The sequence below is a fragment of the Myodes glareolus genome, chromosome 9 (assembly GCF_982192425.1).
Source record: "Myodes glareolus chromosome 9, mMyoGla1.1, whole genome shotgun sequence".
Classification (NCBI taxonomy): domain Eukaryota; kingdom Metazoa; phylum Chordata; class Mammalia; order Rodentia; family Cricetidae; genus Myodes; species Myodes glareolus.
In genome coordinates, this window is record NC_142034.1 from 89,525,836 (window position 1) to 89,543,132 (window position 17,297).

Genomic DNA, 17,297 nt, shown 5'->3' on the forward strand with positions numbered 1-17,297 from the left:
GTCACCAAAGTAGTCAGTAGAGAGCAAACCTCCTTTAGTGGTTTCCTTAAGTCTTTCGGAACAAGCACATGTGAAAAACCACAGCAATGCAAAACTGTTAACTCTCTCAGACGACAGGAAGACACTGCCTGCCTGCCGTTATTCCCACCCCCATCATTTACTGGACCCTCATCTTTATAAACCATATTTTGATCCTGCCCTTCATTAGTCCCTTTCTTCAACCTGCTGAAACCTGAAAATAGCCAAATAGAGGATTGTTAAAACCTAGGCAGAGCAGGAGGGCATTAGTTATCATCTGGGCAAATAACAGACCATGAGCCGTAGGAAGATGCTGTTTGTGGTGACCTGTGCTCTCCCTCTGCCCCTTCCCAGCAAATGACTTCACTCGGAGGTGTTTTTTAATATAAAGAAATTCACCTTACCCTTCCGTGAGTGCACGAGCTTTCTCCAGATCTTGGATCACATTCAATAGGACTTTAATTTTCTCTTGGTTTGAGTGCAGCGATTCCTCCACGGATTGCAGCCGGCCTTGGAGGTCACAGAGGTCCCCCTGTGCCAGGTGACTGTGATTGCTACCACCGAGCTCCCTGCTGCTCTGAGGCTTGTTCTCGGGCCTCGGAAGTGAGGATGGGAGATGCTCACTTCCGAGACCAGTCTGAAGCTCCGGGATATCTGACTGGCTGGGGAGCTTGGTCACATGCTCCCAACACACAGGGACAGGCTTGGACGCACTGCTGCTTTTGAGCGGTTCCTGGTCCTGGTGATGGTCACTCAGTGCTGTGCAATCAGAGGCTCTTCCTACATGGGCGGGCTGGCTATGGGAGCCTGGCTCAGAGGAGCCCTGAGTCCGTGATGGTGAAGGAGCACACATCTTCTTTGACTGAGATGACAGAAGGCCAAGGTCTTTGTTGTCAGGGTGATCTTTGGGCAAAAGCGATTCAGGTGTGAGTTTTCCCGTGCCTGGGGTGTTATTGGCGCTGCTGTTGGCGTTTAAGCAGGAGGGGAGTCTTTCCGGGTCTGATGTCAGCACTCTTTGCCCGTCCCCTGGACACAGGGTGGCCAAAGTGGGTATGGAGTTGCTTTCTGCAGCTGGGCTTTCTGGGCTGAAAGTAGGCTCCCGGGCTTCCCAGGTTGGGCTGTGACAAATATCATCTGGAACCTGAATGGCAGCTGTTGCCTTCTCTGAGGCCCTCCAAGTCCCAGATTCCAAGCAGAAGCTAACAGGCCCATTGCTTTGCACCTTGGACATCCTAGGGAGAAACGGGTGGGGCATTTTGAGTCTTCGGGGCCCATCCTCGAGATGCTGAGCCAGCCTCAGGAAGGCAAGGTCAGAGGACACAGCATCCTGTTCAGAGAGGTTGCCGTTGACCTGGATGGCGCTTGGGGATGCGGTCGGCATTTCCACCAGGGACTTGCTAGATGTGAGTTTCTTCCTTTTGAAAACTGGGAAGTGCTTCCTAAGACTCGGGGAGGTCTGGATAGAGATGCTGCGAAAGCCTCCTGCCTTGTGGGACCTGGGGAAAGACAGCGAGTAGGTAGCGGGGTGATGGTGCCGGGATGCTTGCGTCTTCCCCATTAGACCCGGGTCCTCAGGCGTTTGGGTATCAACCTCCGTCACGCCAGTCGGGCTCTTAGTGTTCCCATCTTCCTTGAATCGCACTTGCTGCGATTTGCTCCTGCGGTGGTGCGGTTGTTTTACAAGCTCCACAGACTCGAGACTGCTTCGCTTTAGGAGCACAGGTCGCACTTTCATACTTTGCTGGGCCATCGAGCCTCAGTGAGAGAGAGAACCACACACTTGTCCTGGGCACATCTCCCTTAGGTCTTTAGAGCAGTATCTAATGATGGAGACAAGGAGAACGGCCAAGCAGGGTGTAGTGGTCCGCTCCTCTTGATGCAGGAAGCCCCGCCGGCCATTCCCAGCCTGACTGTGCGACTTAGAAGCTGTCTGGAACGCTTCCCCTGCCGTTGAAATACTATGTCACAGTAGTCATAATCACTGAGCAGATAATCAGTGAGCTAGGCTAATTATGAAGCATCTGACCTACCAAGAGAATGGATGGGCTTGCCTGTCAGTGGATTCCAAGAAAAAGTTCTGATCCTAGAAGACGCTTGCTGTCTTGAACCAAAAAGACAACAGAAGTACCATTTGGGGGATAGCGCCACACTTGGAAGGTGTGAATTCTGAAATGAACCTGCTATGTCTAGACCAGATGGCTGCTTTTCCCAGAGCATTGAATTGCAGTGCAAGGCTATGGGAGCCTTAAGCACATCTTCTTGCCATAGCATGTAAGTAGAGTAGGAGATGACCCGGGGCTCTGCTGCTTACATGGTACATGGTGTCCCTAAGGGAGCTTCCCCACGTACGTCAATCAGAAATTTCTCCATTGGGACTATCATTTTCTTCCATGTTGCTTCCCTGTGTTTCAGTGAGGGAAGCTTAACTTTTTAAATACCCTCACTGACCCCAGCAGGGTATGAGTAGGGCAGAATCGAGGCATCGGAGAGACTTAGAGGGCTGGGCTCTGTTGTGGAGTCTTGGTTGGAGTTCACATGTGGGCAGTGAGTCACTTCTGCAGGGTTTGGGTTTTTTTGTTTGTTTGTTTTTTTTTTTTTTGGAGATGTTCAACTGAGAACCATGGTCACTGTATCTTTGGGGTCAGCGTAGAGACCAGACAACCTTTATAAGCAGTCAAGAAGTGCCTGAAAAGGGAGAAACCACAGTCACCAAGTTCTAACCTCTTAGTTGAGTTTCCTTTGAGTATGAGTATCTAGCAATCAACTCGCCATGTTGCCTTCTCTCAGCTCCCATAGAGAATGAGGTGCCCTTGGGGGTGCAGGTCCTTAAAAAAAATCCCTGTCTACCTAGATCACTCACTTCCTTTTCCTGAGATCACCACCCAGCCATCTGCTCTTCATATGTAAACAACCACCGTAAATAGCACCTCTTTAATGAGCCTTTGCAATGACTTCTTCCTTAGACACATTCCTAATGGCAGATCACACCGTCTTAGATGTCTATGCTACCTCCAACATGTGAACTACTAGTCAGCAATAGAAAAGAAGAAAATATCGGCATACATCACTCCGGTGGAAAAGGAAGAGCAAGGCTGTCTCTAAAACTCGCTTTGCATGATTCCATTGGCACAACCTTCTTGAAATTAAAACAGAATTTTAATAGACAGCATATTGATAACTTACCAGGGAGATAGGAGGAAGTGGAAAAGGCTATGAAATGGTATCGCAAGGAATTCCTACTACCACATCCCATTAAATAACCATTTTGTGTACACTTACTTAGTGAGTATTGCCCACGGCTGTGTAACTAGAGAGGATGCAGTGGGAGCTTTTACCTTCTGTGCTTGGGCTTCCAGCCCTCCTTTGGGCTCCCTGTAGGTGTTTAGTGAGCATGTGCTGAGAGAGTGGATGTCTGAGTGAAAGGTAGGTCCCTTCAGCAAGCAGAAGAGAGCCTGGGCATAGACAGGGCAGGTGGAGGTTCTGGGTACCCTGCAGGGACAAGAGAGCCCTGGCTTCTCCCAGCTGTGGCTGACATTTACTTAAGGACAAGATTCTTCTCGAACGCCTTCATTTTTATTGCTTTCGAGGAGATAAATGTGCATGAAATTCTCCGAGGAGCATGTACCTTGTAAGAATAACAGCCACCATTTATTGAATACTCATTTTTTACCATGCTGAGGGCTTTCCACACATTAATCATAACAACTCACATTTACTGAGTAGCCACTAGTGGGGCAGGTGCAGTGGCAAATACTCCGCAATTCTGAACGTGCTCACTCATCACCAAGCTCCTACGTAGATGGGTGCTGTCCCTTCCATTTTACAATGGACAACCTTGCAGCTCAGAAACTTTAAGGAATGCCTAAAGATAAGCAGCAAGTGGTAGAACCAGGTTCTGACCCTAAACTGTGAAACCCCAGACTTTGGCTCTCTTAACTGCCCCCACTGTCTTTCCAGCACAAATTATCTCATTTAACACTTACAACAGAAATGCAAAGTATCATCCTGACTGATGAGAAAACTCAGGGCTCACAGAAAGTCAAGGAGATACAATTTGAATCTGAGTATTTGCAATTTCAAGTCAGGGAGCTTTGGTTCTACCCCTGTGGGACCAAATCACTACAGGTATGAGAGCAATGGGGGACTGTCCTGACCTAACCTAGCCATACCAAAGCAAGTCAGAGAGGTGTGGCTGATGCGATCTTAGCCTGCCTGGGTCAACCAAGAGATCTTGAAAGAAAACAAGTGATGAATGCATCCCTCTTTTCAGCACTTGGTTATCTTAGAAAGAGCAATCTTTGTAGTACAAACTTACCGAGCAGACTCAAACACTTGGATCCCCTAGCAATAGCCCATTGCTCCGGAAGCCGGAACTCTTGATGCTACACTCAATTCTTGCTGTTTGCCGGTTCCCGTGTAACAGGGAGGGTGCAGCCTACGCTTTTTCTCTGGGTCTTCTGCTTTCTCTATGGCTCTAGATCATCCCCTAGCCACATTGACTTCCCCCACTCCTACTGCCTTGAGAGAGTTCACCTGAGCCCGGGAGGCTGGAGGTGCCCATGTGTGCCTGATCCTAAAAGAGATTAAAGTCCGTATGAAATGCCGCCATAGTGCTTTTGAAATTAACCACCTTCACATTCTCAGTATGCCTTAGGATGCAGTCCTCTTACTCATTGGAGGACTTCACATTTTTATTGTCATCTGTAAAATGGGATGATACCCAGTAGTGGCCAGCCATGGGCTCTGTAGCTCACCCCTGGGTAAACCACCCTCTGCAGCCTTCCCCAAAGCAGTAGAACTGGGTCAAAGAAAGAATGAGCAGTTTAGAAGGATCATCACCACCTGGCTCAAGGGCCTGAAAATCAGACTAGTCTCTGACCAGGGCATTGTCATGTGACTTCCTAAGGTGATGACCCTGTCACCTTGTACGTCACACCAACCAACAGCTTTAAAGTCAGTTCCATGGTTCTATGACTTTGCATAGGTTTTATTTTAGGTCTAGTTGGTCCTTTCATGAATAAATTTCTGCGCTCTTCCCTAAGTGGTTGCTTAGCCTACCCAGATACCTCTGAGAACAGCAAGCTTGCTGCTTGTTTCATAGTCAAATAATTCTTGCATGTTTATAGTAACAAGTATGTATTGAACACTAACCGTGACTTAGTACTGTGTGGGCATCTGGCACTAAATCCTCAACATGACCTTCTGTACGTGAGTCTCATCTTGCTAAGTGAGCAACTGAGATTGATGAGACTGTCACATGCCTGGTCCCATGGATCTTGTACCCTTTACCTTGAACTTCATAACCTAGACATCTCAATGCCTGCTTCTATGGATTTCCTTGTCCAACTATCCATTACTGTTCATTAGCACATCATCTCCAAGAACATGAACTCAACAAGACGGAGCTGGTTTTTGTGAGTGCCAGTGTATAGTGGCCCTCGGTTCTATGCCAGGTATTGTAATGGTTGTTTTTCACTTCCTCTCTGAGCCCTCATGACACTCTTAGAGGCAGGAGATATCGGTTTCTCATGTAATGAATGTGAACATGGAGAAACAGAAGGGCGAGTAATTTGTCCCAAGTTCGGTTATTTGGAAAGTGACAGAGTGGCCTTTCAGCTTAAGGACGGACTCTCGAGCACGGACCCCTAAGCAGTGGGCCTCGCTAGCTTCTCTGGGGCTTAAATTGCTCTGCACAAAACCTGCAGCAGATCTCAAACTCTTTCTACATTCTCCTCCAAAACCCACTGTCGTTCCAATTCCAGCATGGCCCTTGTTCTGGGAAAGCTATGTCCCGTCTAGAAGCTTTCATCTAATCTTTAAATGTAGTTGATTTTCTATTTGTAAAGATACCATGCACTCATAAAAATTCACATAACATAAGTATTTTCACAAAGAAAGACATAAAGAAAAGTCACTGGATACCAGAGCTGCTGTGCACCACCAGCTTGGGCAGGTCTATTCTTTGTTTCTCATGGCGAAGTTGTGTGGGCAAGCTCTTTGCAAGGATAGCATGATGGACAGGAAGCCTTCCCTTCGATGAGCCTGAAGGAAGTGTCCCACTGTGCCTCACAGATTCCTTCCTGCTAGTCTTCTAACTAGGGGCAGGACTCTGTTGTGTAGTGTACCTTGATCTCTAAATAATCTCCATTTGATGATATTTAGATATTCCTAAATACCTGGTATTATTAATGATGCTATAAACAACATGTGTTCTGTGTGAACCTTGGCACATTTGTCTAATTATCTCTTCAGAATAAATTCATGGAAGAATTAGTAGATGAAAGTAGTTATATTTAACTCTCTGCTGAAACTGTCACTTTACAGCTTAGCATTCTGGGAAGTTTGGCATCTCTCACCCTTACCATGTGTACAGAAGCCGTTTCATCAATGCTTCTGCCCTTATACTTGGTCAGTTCCTGATAACTAGGTTTTTTAATCATTGCTAATAAAGGAAGGGGAATGCCATATTTCATTTTGGAGTGGATTATTTTAAATTGGCCTTTTAACGTTTTTAACAATTTGTTTTTAGTTCTGTATATGTGGGGGTACACATGCGGGTGCAGTTCTGGGAAGTCCAGTGAAGCATTGGAGCTGGAGTTACAGGCAGTTGTGAGCGACCTGAAGTGGGTGCTGGGAACTGAACTGGGGGCCTCTGCAAGAACAGTAAGTGCTCTTAACAGCTAAGCCATTTCTCTAGCTCCACATAATTGTTAAAAGTTTGATTTTAATTTTTAATTATGAGCATTGAAAGTTTTTTCACCTGCACTGTTTGGTACAGGTAAAGACTGAGAACTTAAAACTGAGTCTCTGAATCATTAAGCTAATGTGAGAATTCTGTGTCCCTAGGCAGAACCTAGGACGTGTAGGAGGCAGTCTTCTCTTTCAGTGAGACTTGTATTTGTGTTCCAACTCTTCTGTCCCCAAACTCCCTGGGCTCTTTATCCTGGGGAGTTCACCTGGCTGAAAGACATAGCCTGCAGGAGGCCTTAGGTCTCCTGGGCTCTCAGCTATCCACTAATTGATAGGGAGTTCCTTTGGCCTTGGTGGTTAGGGCTTAATTAAAACCTGGCCAGAGTCCAGAATGGCTCCCCAGAGTCATACAGTATCCTGCTACACGCCTGGAAGCCTGGGAGTCAGAGCTGATCTTTACAATAGTTTCTAGTTTTCCCTTGATCATTGACTTACTGAACACAAATCAACTGTTTGTATTCCAACTAAGCCTCTTGCCCATATCAGAGGTCCTCAGAGAGTCAGTCAGAGCCACCCATGCCACCTCTGTGAGCTGCTTGCCTCAGGCTTCCTCTGCACGGCCTCTCCAGCTCTCTGTTCTGGTGTGTGTGCAGGTGATACCAGGAAGAGGTAAGTGCATGGGCTTTGACTTGTGATGACTTGGACTCTTGCTGGCCTGGAATACTTGAGTTGGCCTATATAAAACTTCACATAATTGTGATGATTGCAAGAGGTATCTAAGGCGGTCATTAGGTCAATGGTAGCTTACTAGATAGACTGCAATACAGGTATAAGATGTTTGTACGTGGCTCTTGGGTCTTCTGCCTCTACTAAAAGGGATGCTACATGAAAGCGGCAGTCACAGGAACCATGCCTAGCACCCTGTCACCTCCATGCTTTACACACTTTCCTATGTCTTGTCTTCTTGCAGTGTCTTTATCTCCCGACACTCTGCCTCTTTAACTAAACTAGAAGCTCCCTGAGAACAGGATGTAGTGACAGTCGACCCTCAACTTTTGCCGCTGAATTGGCGTAGAGCAGATTTGTGGTGCGTGGTCATAGAACAAATGAATTTAATCACATGTCATCTATATCATGGCCTTCTATACCATTAAGCAATTTAAAATTTTTTATTTCAGAGGTGAGATCTTGTTACATTGCTGAAGCTGTCCTTGACTTCTTGCCTCAGTCTTCCAAGCAGCGGGGACTCTATGCACACACTACTGCATCCACTGCACAGAGTTCTAGAGTTAGCATGGCACCAATATTTGCATACCTATTTAACTAAGATTAAATATGCTTTCAGCTTTCTTTCCCTCGCAATGATGTATTATCAATAGTTCTAGAACAAATGAAATACATCTATCCTTTTAGTATATTATGATTTCCCAGTATATGACTCAGATTAAATTGGTCAAACATGGAGGCTTATTAGAGCCATGTGCAATGGACAGGATACAGACTCTGAAGAATAATAGTCCACATCCCTACTGCAGCAGAAGGACGAGATCCTGCAATGCCACCCAAGGATGGAATGGGCTCGTGGGAAGTGATCCCGAATGTGACACAGAGTTGTAGGTGATGTGGAGAAAAGATACAGTTCATTTCACATTTATTTAACTATCAGAACACTTTTCTTTGTTAATTGGGGTTTAACTTCAGGTTTAGGAGTAAATAGTAAACATTTCACTGTGTTCCTCATAGTTCTGGTTAAGTCATTCATGTCTGTTAACGGTGGAAGAAAGAAATAGTAATTGATGTGTAGACAATGTCTGTGGTTGTGTTTAACACACATTTTTCATAAGACAGATGGTGGAAAGGGCCTAAGGCCCCGGGCTGGCAATCCCCATTTTAGATACTGGGAAGCCATTGGTGAGTTTGAGCAGGAGGCTCTTAATTCTATTGTTTTTTCTTTTGTACAGCTTTATTTGCTGACCTGTTTGCCCTCTCCCTTCTCTTTCTGTACTTGGAGTCAGCAATGCCCCTTACTATTTATGCCTCATTTTTTAACAAAGTATTTTCAGATCATACATAATCCCTACTAGGAAGCTGGTAAGCATTGCTTCTGGTTTAAAGAGGATTAGATAAATTGACCCAAGTCTCAGGAATGGGACTCTAACATGCTATCAGCCACAAAGGTCCTGATTACTCATTCTGTTTCTTTAGTTGGTTAGACATCTGTCTATTTTTTATGTGGTCTTGTTTTCCTTGTGGGAGAACATATTCTCAAAGGAGAAAAGGGGGTCTTAGTTGTCCCCCGTGATGTCTGAGGTCTGAGGTACAGTTCTGAGTCTACGGAAGGCCCTTCACAGTCGTTACTGATCATTGGCCCACGAGTCTTTGAATTCAGTTTCTATTCTCTTCTATTGGTATTCATTGAATTGTTTGCTCAAATCTGTTGGCAGGTGTTACTGCACACATGTCTAAAATCAAACTGTTAATCCATGTTTCCAATACGAAGATTGCCTCAACATCTTGCTCCATAGGCCTTCTCAAAGAGGGGGATGTGTATTTGGAGTCTATCTAAAGCCACACATCCCCTCAAATGTTCCAAAAGACAAAGGAACCTAACTCAACTTTTTGGCATTTTTACCAAAATGGGTGAGCAGAAACCAAGACTACTCTCTGGAAGGTGAAGTTAAGATCCAAAATTGCATGTGTTCAATATCAAAAGACCATAGATAATGTATACTAGTGACAAGATCTTGTTTTCATTTTCCTCTCTGCCGCATTGGGCCTTTCCGCACGGCCCCAGCTACTTCCCTCAGGTCTCCTTTATCTGTCATCTGCGTCACCCTGAGAATGTTTTCCACTTTTGCTCACTTTATTCTCCATCTTGCTTTTGGCCCTTCAGCGTCCTTTCCTTAGTATGGTCAGACCACACTGGCCCCTCCATGTAACGCACCAAAGATGATGTCCCTCTGCACTTCAGTTCAATCTAAGCTCTTCCTGTAGTCTTCACCTTCCACAGGCACTGCCCCTGCCGCCCTCCCAATCCCCTCTCACCTTGTACCACTCTTCCTAGGCTCTCTCTGACCTGATTCTCCTGGTCCTGTAAGGCCAGGGTCATTCTCTTCATCTGGCGTTCACCCTTGCTTCTGTTTCTAAAGTAATCTTCCCCTCATATTCTAAGACTGGCCCTTTCTTGTGAAGCCTAGGCTCCAAGGTTAATCAGACCCAGAACTCTCTCCTGCCCTTTTCTACCTCCCCTGTCCCTCCGTATAATGGGCGACTCTGTTTTCGTAACTTGTTAATTCATTTATTTAGTGTCTATTTGCCCCCTGCATGGTAGGTATCTCCTTAAACGTTTGATGATTGAATGAGTGAATGATCTCTTATAGACAGAGTCTTTGAGGACTAATATAACCTTAGTAATAAAATGGAGAACTTTAGATTTTGGAACATGGGAGAATCTTATTCACCAGTTCACAAATCTCCCTTAGTAGTGGAATCATCTTTCCAAATTCAAGTTTAAGTAGTAAATCAATACCTGCCACAGAATAAAGCAGAGCTGTTCTAGGAAAAGTGGGGAATCTTAGTCACTCTGAGTCTTACCCTAGGGTCTGAGATGTCTATAAAACCAAGCCAAAAAATAAGTCCTGAGATAGACCTCTATATTTCATAGATGAGGAAATCAGGTCTCTAAGCTGTTCCCTTTTATCTGTAAATGCCTAAAGAGCAGTGTTGCTGGTGTGTATCCTAGGCGTTATGGCTCCTGGAAAGTCATAGGGGCTCAGCAAACACTGGTGGAGTTGCTTAGGTAGCATGCGTGGAAGGCAGAAGCCTAGTGGCACGTCTAAAAGGCTAGGACATCCTGCTCTTCCCTGGGGTATCAAGAACGGTGATGGATCAGGTTCAGGGTCAGGGTCAGGGTCAGCCTGTGGGATCAGACTGAGGGAGAAGACCAGCTCCCTGCTCCTTAGAGAGTAGGTCATGGCTGCTATTATTCCCCTAAGTGTGTTTGTCAGAGAACCCAGAGAAGAAAACTTCACCTTCCTCTTCACCTTTATTCTTCTTCTCCCTCATCACGCATTAAGAAATAAGAAAAAATGGGACAGGGGTTACCATAGTGAGCATAAAAAGCTGAACAAACTCAGCTTAGCTTAAAACATCAGATATCACAGGTCCAACCAGAGTCCCCCACCCCCCCCCACCTTCCCCTGCCCTCTCTCCTCTAACTCCCTCTTCCTCCTCATCCCCTATTCTTCTCCCTGGACAGTTCTTCATTTCCCTCTCCAACTCCACTGTCTCCCCTTTCTCTCACCTCACTCTTCTATGTCCCATCTATCACCCTCCTTTTCCCACACCTTTCCCTTCTCCTCCTTTTCTTTCTTTCTTTTTTCCCCGCTCTAGCCTCTTTTCCAACCTTTCATTCTGCATCTTTAATAAGTGTTTTGGGTTAGTCATTCATATTTCTGGATTTCTTTGTCATGGGTATGGGGGGACTAGTGAAGGTGGCGGTGAGCATCTCATGGGATCACCCCCTTGCAGATCTGGGGTCATCAGCGACGTGGGATTTTGCACTGTTCCATAGTGTCCCAGCAAGAGACATTGCCTACTCATGATGGTGTTTCCAAAAGTTTATCTGCAGCTTGGTTTCTCAAGGGAAAAGCTTTGGTGCACTTGTCAGCCAATTGGTTCAGCTGCATCTCTTTGATGAAATATTACTTTTTTAATATTGTCTTGAGTTTATGTGGCACTAAGAGTTCCTCACAGGGTCCTTCTTGGTGTTTCCAGGCGCATTTCTACCTCATCACATGACTGGGGATACTTTCCTACTGTTTTCTTAGATTAGTTCACCTTATATTTGATTTATCTTCGATTGACTCTTTATGTGACCACACACTGTTAAGACAAATAAAAGAACTGAGAGCTTTTGGGGAAATACCTAGAGGAGTGACTGTCAGATGGGTGTGGGTGGGAATGTGTGACAGTATCTCACTTCCCTCCCTTCTCTTCTGAAGACAAGTGGCCCACAGCAATGACCTATATTGTTTGAAAGGTTTCCCCTGAGGCTACATAATAGCAACAGCTACCCCTAAGGTAAATGTCGAATTTCTGTTTGCATGGTGGGTGGGATCCAGTTGTGTTAAGGAGAGCTAGAAACACTTCCTCCCCCTCAGGACCATTTCCTTTGGTTTGGTGACACCAGAGGCTCTTCCCCTTTTAACTAGTTTTATTTGTGCTTGGTGATCTCCTCCTATACATTTTCTGAGTGACCTCTTCCATACCAAAGGACCCTTTGCTCCTATTTTGACAGACATACCTGCCTGATTAGAACATCAGTCCTCAGCCCCTCACTCCTCAATAGCTCTGCTGATGCTCACAAAACACTCAAAAATTGGCTCATGTGAGACTCCATTCAAGGTCTTACAAGCCAGGCCTCATCACTGCCATTTTGCATCTGAGGAAACTGTAACGGTAAGAAAAGACTTGACCAAAATGTCTGGCAGGACTCTGAGGGCTGCAAAACGTGATTTGATTTGGGAACTTCCATAGGAGCTGGAGGAAGCCAAGCAACCATTGCGGAATCATTGGAAAGGCTTCCCTGGGCCTGTCAGGAACCCCTAGCCCTAGCAGGCAATCCTTGCACACCTTCCAGAGACATACGGCAGTCATGCACTCTGCGGCATGCCATCCACTCTGCTACTGCAGCGTGCTGCTGGGAACTGCAATGACTTTCCCTCATCTGGATCCTTGCCTACACTGCAGAAAACTTTCACAAGAGGAAGGAAACGGGGCGGGGAGGGGGGAGTTTACGGTAGGAGTTCATCCCAGAAGAACAGAGAGCTCAGGGCAGCCAGCGGCTGGCAGAAGCACAGGACTCTGGCACCATTAAAGGGCGAGGGTTTAAGCGAGAGCCAATAGCATACTGCAGCGCAGATGCTGCAAACAGTGGCCACCATTCACATCACCGGGTGCAATGGTCTGTGTCCGAGAGGCCTTATGGAGAGCTTTGGCAAACCTCAAGCACCATTCCGAGCAGTAAGGGAATGAAGCCCCAGGGGAAAGGCTGCTGTGGGTGTCCCCAACTTTGGTACTGCGGCTCCTGGGGGACCAAGAGCTATCACCGCCTTCCTGTGATCCAAATTTTCCTCTTTTGAATCCCTTCCTGGTCTTCTCTACCATGACTGAAATAACATCCCATTGGGGCACATGTTCTCTGTGCTAGTTCAGAGCAGAAGCCCCACTTGTCTGTCATGCCAATCACAGGCGACAGGACCCCCTTCTGTTTATTTCTGGTATGATGGGTCCGTGGTGTTTGCATAATAACAAGGATGTCCTGCTTGGGCTAAATCATATCCTTTTTAAAAGCCTCATATGTAAACATTCTCATTCCTTCTCTGTCTTCTTGCAAAAAGAAGGTGATGCAGACAGAACAGGCCACCGTCAGTAGTCTAGGCTAGTCCTAAGTCCATTTATCACTAGGATGAAGAAAGGCTACATGGTGGTGACCTATCGGGGGACCAAGGGGTAGGTACTCCTCACTCTTAGCCATCCACAACCACCTGACTGTCATCCTCCCTGGCTGGTGTATGGGATGTAAATCTGCTAGTATTTCTTGATCCCCTTTGTATCGTTGGCAGTAGGATCACACTCCCTGCAGCCTTCCAGTATTCTGTTAACCTAGACTCCAACCACAGGCCTTTACCTCTCCCCTCTATCCTTAGTTGCATCCATTATCCTACTTGCCACCCATGTCCTTGAGTGACATCCTCTGACTACTTCATGAGGCTTGTCCCCAAGGAAGAAGTCCTGTGCTCACACACACCATACCTTGCAAAGTGGTCCAGGATATGTCTATTCATATCTGTTGGCCTAGCCTCCTCATTTGGCCTTAGGAGCAGTATCTGACACACAGTAGGTTGTGAGGGCTGCCACCTTGGCTTCCTTTCTTCCTATCTTCTGGCCCAGAGATTGTCCCTTGTTATCTACCTTCACACCCTTATGGGGGACTTTAATGTGTTGCCTCCATAGGGACTTTATTATGAGGGATGCTGTATCAAGCCAGGCTGTGGCTATGTGCCACAGCCCTTGCTGGGCTGTTGACTGGGGGTGGCCTTTGTTTCCCAGAGCTGATCTGAGCCAACTTACTGCCTAGGGACACAGAAATTGGCAGGAAATCCCAGCACTTTGGACAGATGGTAGGGAAGCTGACACCATTGCTGCTGGGTAGGGAGCAGCTCCAACAATCCGCAGCAGCCTTCTCAAGAGGGAGGCCCGGAGTCTTTTGAGTTCAGGTATGCCATGAATGGCTTGCATCATCTGACCTACCAGAAACTCCTCAAGTACAGCAAAGGTCTAACAGTTTAGAAAGTCAAGTCCAATGGACAGACATTTTCATTCTGAGCACTAACTACTTAGGTTTCCGTACAGGCCCTGCTGATCTCTACGTCCATTTTGGAGAGTAAATTGCTCAGCATCACTGTGCTTTAATCTTCCCATTTTCATACATGGCTAATACTATGCCTTCTGAAGCCACCAGAGAGTTTTAAATAAGAGGACACACCTATAAAGCCATCAGAAAAGTGCCCGTCCAGTCAGAAGCACTTAATACAACTTGGTGGCGATTCTCATTACTCCTTGGTGGCACTGTCTTTAGGATCAGCGGAAGAGAAGCAACAAAGTGTTCGCTTAACCTATAAAGCATGCAGAAGGCGTGGGAGTTGATGAAAGAAGTGCAAGTACAAGATTACTTATAAGAAAACACAAATTAAAACCAAAAATGACTACTAGATGACCGGATCTAGGAAGTAAGAAGTCAAGTTAGGAGAGAAATGTAAAATTTGGTTTGCCCTTCCTTGTAAGGCAAGCCATGATTCTGGGTTATATATAAGCTGTGATTTCCCCACACAAAACAGAAATGGACAGCCATCAGGACTGAGGGAAGAAGCCAAAGATGGTAGAATGGTGATTTCGACAGAAGCACCTGGAACTTTGGAACTAGACCTGTGGAGTAGTGTAGGCCTGGGTTCAAATGTGGTTTGAGTAAATCCTGTGTTCTCAGCCTCATTTTACTTCAACATGCAATTCGTGATGACAAGTGAAAGGGACACGCATCCCAGCTGGCTGATGTATGGGCTAGAGGATGGGACATGGTGCTAGGCATTTGGTGACATCTCCAAAGCATTAGTGAGGATGATGAGGGCAGTGGCATTAAAGTCACCTGAGGCATGGCTTGCTCTTTCCTCAGAGCAACACAGTGTAGCTTGTTGAGCAGGGCCAGAGTGCTGGATCCTGAGGGAGTCGTCTCTTTCTCTTTGAGGGGGTGAGAGACATCAAGCCAGCTGGAATGGGACTATAGAAGGAGAGCATGCTCACCAGTGGCTTAGATTTCCCACATCCCATCAGCATCAGCACCAGATCACCAGAGCAGATACATGCCTGCAAGTCAGATATTTCCCTCTCATTGTCCTCAAGTGGATCTGAACACAGCAAGGTCAGAAGATCAGTCTTGGAGAATATAAATTTTTGTTGTAGGCTGCGCGGAGCTGCCTGGGGACAGGTTTGGAGCAGCCCTGGGAAGCCCCTTGGAGCTGCATTGCTTTGCTTGATATTAGTGTCCTGGAAACGGAGCTGTCTGCATTGCCCATTGTGTTGGAGGATGATTATTGCTGTCAGAAGGGAGGCTCACGGTGTCCCTTCCCGCTCCTTACTAGCACACAAAGGCTGCCTGACAAACATGTACACCCAATGTGCAGACTGTGATGTCTATCTGTCCATCTGTCTCTACCTATTCCAGAAGATTTTTTTTAACACTTTCTTTGCCTTAGATTTTTCTTGAGTGGGAGGAAATGGATTCTCAGAATTCTAATTCATGCTATCAAGCCTCTGCCCCGATCATAGACTAACAGGTATTGATTTTCACTTACGTCATCTCCCTCCACTAAGATCATCAGAGTCTCACAATTTTTTTTTTCTATTAGGGGCCCCAATAATATTAAGCCAACAAGCTTGTTTTTCCATTTCTCCCTGCCTCCACCCTTCTCACCTAATCTATAGTTCCATTAAGCTCCCATTATATGCCAAACACTATATTGAACACCAGAAAGGCCTTTTGGCTCTTGAGAGAGATGGGCCGTGAAAGACAGGTTGGTGAGAGTCTGGTCTAAGCAAGGTCAGGGGTGCTGTGAATGTCCTCTCCTGGGTCCCCAAGCTTGCTTAGATGCAGCTAGCCTCTGACCAACTTGTCTGATGGAGAGGAAAGCTCAGCTGAGATCTGAGAATGGGGACAAGTTCTAATGACAAAACAAGAAGGACACAATAGCCCCAGAGGGCTGCCTTCCACAAAGATGAATTGAGAGCTCTTCCTTCCATATGACCTTGGTGGTTTGGGTGGGACTGGGGAAAGCAACAAACACCTGGAGAAACCTGGCTGGTGGGAGACCTGGCCTGAAGGACTCTATAGGTTAAGCAGGTCTCCTGGAAACACTCCCAGCATGCGAAAACTGAGGCAAACAGCACATGTAGGAAGCAGGCTTAAATATCAATTCTCTTGGCTCTTGCTGTAATTATGTTAAGAGTATTGTCTGCTTGGTCCACTGCTACGAAGTGGAAACTGATTAGCAGTATTACATGTCATTGATGAGCGAACTGATAGAATAAACTGGTTTTGGCTTAGTGTAGAGAAGTTGATATCCGCCATCTCTTAATGCGTGGAGTTGGGGTTGGTGGGGGCGGGGGTGGCATTAACCAAAGAGGATCATAAGAGTGAAAAACAGGAAAATGCTTCCTCTTATTATTGAAATTCAGACGAAACGTGATCAGGAATTGAATTGCAGTAAAGCAGCAAACCAAACGAAACCAATGGTAGATTAGTCATTTGTCTAGTACCGCATTCCATCTTGGAAAGCATCCGGTCTGCCACCCAGTCATGGTCCTGCTCGGTATGTGACTGTGGGATGTGCTGAGGGTTGTGACAGAGAAAATGGAGTTCTGTGAGAAAATAGTAATCAGCATAACTTACACTGGGGATCTGAAGAGGGATAGTGGCTCATGGGAGGATAGTGAGCATTGCTTGATGAGGGAATTTCCCAGGTCAGGGTGGGGGTGGGGGGCTGGTAGTCCAGGAAAAAGAACTCTGTGAACACAGCTTCGGGCAGGAAAGGCTCTTGGTCTCTGTAGCAGCTAGCAGAAGGCAAGCGTGGCTGGAGAACAGAGCTCTGAAGAGTCTTACGGGAGCAGTAATTTCGGTCCTGAAGGACATATTATTGGGGTTTTGGCTGATAAAGAAAGGATGGCATCATGAGGTTTTTTTTTTTTTTTAAAGTAGTATTAGTGGAGGGTGAGATATGAGATCTGTAGAAGGGAAGTATATTCGCCCTGTAAGATGATCTTTCTGGTTATCCTGAGAAAAGTGAAACAGAGGGGCAAAGGTTGAAGTAGGATGACCAGCAAGGTGCCTGTCACCACCATCTAGGTGGTAAGTGGGGGCAGGTGGATGGGTTGAATAATGAAGGGGATAAGAATTGAACACCTCGAAGAAATATTTGGGATAGGCTAGCACAGTGACTCAGAGGATAAAGGTGCTTGCTGCCTGGGGCCTGAGT

The 17,297-nt window shown here is 46.2% G+C and overlaps 2 protein-coding genes across 2 annotated transcripts in view; one reads left to right on the plus strand and one right to left on the minus strand.

Annotated features, from left to right (window-relative positions):
- The window catches only part of Dock2 (dedicator of cytokinesis 2), a 408,709-nt gene that overhangs the window by 227,613 nt on the left and 163,799 nt on the right, over nt 1–17,297 (plus strand). The gene's annotated exons all lie outside the window — the stretch shown is intronic.
- Insyn2b (inhibitory synaptic factor family member 2B) overlaps nt 1–17,297 on the minus strand; it is a 105,805-nt gene that overhangs the window by 19,266 nt on the left and 69,242 nt on the right. Inside the window, exon 2 of the mRNA XM_048436013.3 lies at nt 423–2,703. Coding sequence (XP_048291970.3) covers nt 423–1,768 — 1,346 coding nt within the window. The 5' untranslated portion in view covers nt 1,769–2,703. The remainder of the gene's footprint in view (nt 1–422; nt 2,704–17,297) is intronic.